Raw genomic sequence first — 1334 nt, forward strand, 5'->3', positions numbered from 1 at the left:
CAATGGTTGTGCAGGGCACCGCGCTGAGTGGCTTTTTTCTGGTCGTTTTTGCAATCGAGTCCTTTATTTCTCTGTTAGGGAATGGATTCATCCTAGCCGTGAGCAGCCACAGCTGGTTCCACAGCAAGAAGATGCTCACTTGTGATTTCCTCCTGACCACTTTGAGCCTCTCCAGGTTTCTTTCACAGGGGATTTCCACAAGCAGCCAATTTATGTATTTTACCTCTCCAGAGACAGTCATGGACAGGAACGAGACGCTGGTATTCACGGTCTTCTGGATTTATTTGAACTCAGCCAGCCTCTGGTGTGCCACTTGGCTCAACGTCTTCTACTGTGTGAAGGTCACCAGCTTTGCTCACCCTCTCTTTTCACGGCTGAAGCAAAGAATTGATGTGCTGGTGCCCAAACTCCTTGGCATCTCTCTCCTCATTTTCATAATCTGCTCTATTTATCCAGTCATGAAGAGTTTTGAAGAACAAAAACGCCACCATCTCACGGGAGACCTGGCAGAGAAGACCCGCCAAAGTGTGATTCAGGCCAATGATCCAATTATCCGATTACATGTGGCGTTTAGTGCCATCAGCTTCAGCATCTGCTTAACGGCATCCGTTGCCTTGCTCCTCTCCCTGTGGAGGCACACGAGGAATCTGAAGAAGGGCGGCCTCAGCCCCCAGGACTTCAGCACGCAGGCCCACCTCCGCGTCATGAAGCCCTTGCTTCTGTCCCTCGTCTTCTACATTTTACATTTTGCCGCCTTTATCAGTGCCTTTACAATTGTTTACCAGTACGGCAAGTTGGAACGGCTGATTTCTGATATATTCCTGTTTTCGTATCCTTTGGCACACTCCGTCATCTTGATATTCATCAATCCCAAGCTGAGGAAAGGGTTGAGCCATGTTCTCAACCTTGGAAGAAATGCCTCGTGAGGAGGATATGACCCCCTCAGAGATATACCATACGTGTTTGTGACTCTGTTTCCATATCAATAGCTTTTCTGTATCAATAGTTTTCAATAGAGAGCCAGTGTGGGGTAGTGGTTAAGAACGGCAGCTTCTGATCTGGCGAGGTTTGATTCCCCGCTCCTTCACATGCAGCCAGCTGGGTGACCTTGGGCCAGTCACAGTTCTTGTTGGGCTGTTCTCACACGGCAGCAACATCAGGGCTCTCTGAGCCCCACCTCCCTCACAGAGTGTCTGTTGTGGTTAGAGGAAAGTCTTTAAGCTGCTTTGAGACTCCATCTGGCAGAGAAAAGAAGGTACGAGAAGCAAATCTTTTTCTCTCTAGCTATATACATCTGACAAACATGTGCCGATCATGGAGACTGCCAACTAACA

At 48.5% G+C, this 1334-nt stretch overlaps 1 protein-coding gene across 1 annotated transcript; it reads left to right on the plus strand.

Annotated features, from left to right (window-relative positions):
• The first annotated feature begins 239 nt into the window (after positions 1 to 239).
• On the plus strand, positions 240 to 926 carry LOC143841956 (taste receptor type 2 member 40-like). Its single transcript, XM_077346506.1, has one exon. The coding sequence runs from the start codon at positions 240 to 242 to the stop codon at positions 924 to 926; it is 687 nt and encodes a 228-aa protein (XP_077202621.1).
• Positions 927 to 1334: the final 408 nt, after the last annotated feature.

The sequence above is a fragment of the Paroedura picta genome, chromosome 7 (assembly GCF_049243985.1).
Source record: "Paroedura picta isolate Pp20150507F chromosome 7, Ppicta_v3.0, whole genome shotgun sequence".
Classification (NCBI taxonomy): domain Eukaryota; kingdom Metazoa; phylum Chordata; class Lepidosauria; order Squamata; family Gekkonidae; genus Paroedura; species Paroedura picta.